Raw genomic sequence first — 3,507 nt, 5'->3', positions numbered from 1 at the left:
CAGAAGCTCAAACTGAGCAGCATCTCAGTCATCACTGCCTATTAAAAAATAATCCCGCTATCCGGTTGCAGGTTTTTACCACCGAGACCCGGAACAAATCAGCTTATATCATTTTCCAACACATTTCATCGACGCCTTGATCTGTCAGAGCGCCGTTTTCAAAGGGGATTTGGGTTCTCCGGGAGCGCACAGACGACGCGAATAAATTCATGAATAAGGCATCCGTCACGGCTCATTATGGGAACGAGTGATAATTACCCCAATTAAAAGTCTTTTGTATAATTAATGGTTTGAACAGGGCGATAATTGGATGTTAATGGATAACACTTTAGTCTGAGTGCGCACATTAAAATCTATTGGCCCTTGAGCGCGCGGGCCTGCTGTCATTTACTAATAATAATAAAAAAGGCTCGTGTGTGTCACGTCAGAAGCTTTTCAGATCACGTGTCCGTCGGCGTGCCTCGGCCTGACCTCTCCTCTCTCCTGCAGGTAGCTCCCCTCAGCATGCAGCACTACGGGGTGAACGGATACTCCCTGCACGCCATGAACTCCCTCAGCGCCATGTACAACCTGCACCAGCAGGCCGCGCAGCAGGCCCAGCACGCGCCCGACTACCGGCCGTCCGTGCACGCGCTCACGCTGGCCGAGAGACTCGCTGGTAATTGAGTGCACGCTCACACACACACACACACACGCACGCACACACACGCTGACACTGAGTTAGCAGCAGCTCGTAGGAGGCTGCAGGAGAAACACGCACAGTTCATGTTGGTAACTTCTGAGCTCGCAGCCATTTTTTTCCCCTGCAAATTTATACAACTTTGTACACCCGCACTACAACAGGATGACAGTTAAGTGAGTTGGCTCCAAAACACACGTTTCTAAATGTTCCTTATTAAGTTCGGAATACCCATTTGTGTGCGCATTTACGCACGTGGAGCCGCAGCGCAGGTCACCTTTTCTGCAAGTGAACCAAAGACCCCGCGGCCCCGGTAAAATAAAACTTGCCGTGTGTTTTCTCTTCCAACGGCTGCGCATTTCAAGACATCATCCTGGAGGCTCGCTACGGCTCTCAGCACCGCAAGCAGCGCCGCAGCCGCACGGCCTTCACCGCGCAGCAGCTGGAGGCGCTGGAGAAGACCTTCCAGAAGACCCACTACCCAGACGTAGTGATGAGGGAGCGGCTGGCCATGTGCACCAACCTGCCCGAGGCCCGAGTGCAGGTGAGGAGGAACCCTCTGGTGTGAGGCTGTGTGTCTGTGGAGCTCACGTTATGAACTTCTAATTATGAGGGCGTTTTATAGAGATGGTTGCATTATTTTAAATAAATGTATAGGCTCACTTGTATAGTTATTAAATATGGAGTTTCAAATGAAAAAAGTTGTTTTGGGGCAACACTCCATGTAATCCATGAACCAAAAATAACAAATATGGACAGAAAAAGAGAAATATTTCTTTTAACTGTCTGTTTCCTTTTATTTAAAAAAAAAAAACTGAATTAGTTCAAGTTAAAAAAAACAAACAAACAAAAACACTGAATTGCAACTAAACAAAAGTTATTTTTAGGAGTGTTGCTGAAACACAACCACAGCTTTACATTATTGTTTTTTGCCTGAACAGAAGAAAATGTTTTCATCTGAATCTTTTATATACAAAAAAAAAAAAAAAAAAAAAAAAGTGGGTCGACTACAATCCTGCTTTGGTTTAGTTTAATGCATTTATTCTAGTTTGTTTTTAACCTTTAAAGTCTCATGCACATGTTGTTTTTGCTTTTCTTAATGAATCTGGATGAACTGAAGTGAACTCATTCATGACTGTCTCTTTGTGTGTTTGCTGCTCGTTCTGTCTTTTAATCTCCTGTTCTCCCCGTCCACCGTCAGGTCTGGTTCAAAAACCGCAGAGCAAAGTTCCGCAAGAAGCAGCGCAGCCTCCAGAAGGAGCAGCTTCAGAAGCAGAAGGAGGTTTCAGGGGAAGGAGGCAGCGAGAAGGAGGACTCGCCTCCCGCCACCACCATCCTCCCAGATGCCCAGCTCCCTCCTTCGTCGTCCTCCTCCTCTTCCTCCTCCCTGGAGACGGAGGGTCCCGTGGTTCGTCCTGTCCCGCTGGACATGGAGCTGAACGTCACGTCAGCAGAACAATCCGGCAGCGAGTCAGCGACAGAGGATAATGCCACAGATAAGGAGGACGAGAGTAAATCTCAGAGAGAGGAGATGAAGAGCGAGAGGGCGGTGACACCCGGAGACGTCTCCCAGGCCTGCAAAAGACTCAGCCCCAAACCAGGTAAGAACACAGGACGGGGAATATTCCTCTCTCATCCCTCATCAGCTGACTAATAATAACTTCATGTACTGACCAGAGCTTTCTTATTCCCCCCTCGTGTCCAGATTCTCCCCTGGTCTCTCCGTCAGTGACGCCCTCCTCCTCCAGCAGCAGCAGCCTGGCCAGCAGCGGTCCTCTCTCTCAGAGCCACTCCTACTCCTCCTCCCCTCTCAGCCTGTTCCGTCTGCAGGAGCAGTTCCGCCAGCACATGGCTGCCACCAACAACCTGGTGCACTACCCTGCTTTTGACCTCGCCGCCCCGTCTTCACTTCCCTACCTGGGGATGAATGTCAACATGCCACCTGCGCCGCTGGGCTCGCTGCCCTGCCAGTCCTACTACCAGTCCCTGTCCCACCACGCCCAGCAGGTGTGGAACAGCCCGCTGCTGCAGGCGTCGGCTGCAGGCGGCCTCACCAGCCACAACAGCAAGACCACCAGCATCGAGAACCTGCGTCTGAGGGCCAAGCAGCACGCCGCCTCCTTGGGACTGGACACAATGTCTAACTGAGAACCAGACTGTCTGGAGGACTGGAAGCTTCAGCCCACGCATCACCCCATCCTGTGACCGTGATAGCTCTTTAGGAACCACATACGGACCTCTTGTCGAGTAGATGGGCACGGGACACACAAAGATGTCCAAAAATAGAACAGGCACTGGACCTACAGATCTCCATTCTCTTTAAGGCACACCACACTTCCATGAGTTGTTTGACTCCTCATAGCTTCTGTTGCAGCTCAAGGTCCAGAAGTACCACCCAGAAGATACCGAACACTGCTGCTGTCAGATGCAACCGTTAAAGAGAACGTCTCGGCTCCAAGAACAGTGAATGTGTTCCTCGCTCACGATATGATTCCAGCAGACACGGACCTTCTGAACATACTAAATAATAGAAAAAGAAAAAAAGAATCTGAAGTGACAACGATGTGAACAGCTGACGACGGATGCACTCGGTTAGAAAGACAATGCAAATGATGTTTACAAGAATAATGTGAATAAATGAGGCACTTTGGAAGGAATTAGACTCGTTGGCCAGGAGGGAGAAAAAAAAAGAAGATATCACTGGTGCAGTAAAGAGACATTTCAACGTGGTTATATGTACATAGCATGTACGACACAACGGCACATACATGGAAACACAGCCCAGCCATGTTGTCCTCAGCAGCATAATTAAAAGTGACTAATTTACC

At 49.2% G+C, this 3,507-nt stretch overlaps 1 protein-coding gene across 1 annotated transcript; it reads left to right on the top strand.

The window, feature by feature from the left end:
- Positions 1 to 504: 504 nt before the first annotated feature.
- On the top strand, positions 505 to 2,827 carry dmbx1a (diencephalon/mesencephalon homeobox 1a). The gene is made up of 4 exons (XM_008277580.1): positions 505 to 658; positions 1,045 to 1,223; positions 1,881 to 2,280; positions 2,385 to 2,827. Exons 1-4 carry the CDS (start codon positions 505 to 507, stop codon positions 2,825 to 2,827), a joined length of 1,176 nt encoding a protein of 391 aa, XP_008275802.1.
- Positions 2,828 to 3,507: the final 680 nt, after the last annotated feature.

The sequence above is a fragment of the Stegastes partitus genome, unplaced genomic scaffold, assembly GCF_000690725.1.
Source record: "Stegastes partitus isolate 25-593 unplaced genomic scaffold, Stegastes_partitus-1.0.2 Scaffold0, whole genome shotgun sequence".
NCBI classification, from domain to species: Eukaryota; Metazoa; Chordata; class Actinopteri; family Pomacentridae; genus Stegastes; species Stegastes partitus.
This window is presented reverse-complemented; position numbering and strand designations above follow the sequence as displayed.

Bases quoted from the DNA above. Each gene is read 5' to 3' on its own strand.
- dmbx1a (XM_008277580.1), top strand. From the start codon at position 505: ATGCAGCACTACGGGGTGAACGGATACTCCCTGCACGCCATGAACTCC. The intron at 659-1,044 runs GTAATTGAGTGC...GCGCATTTCAAG, and splicing joins GCTGGCCGAGAGACTCGCTG to ACATCATCCTGGAGGCTCGC. The intron at 1,224-1,880 runs GTGAGGAGGAAC...GTCCACCGTCAG, and splicing joins TGCCCGAGGCCCGAGTGCAG to GTCTGGTTCAAAAACCGCAG.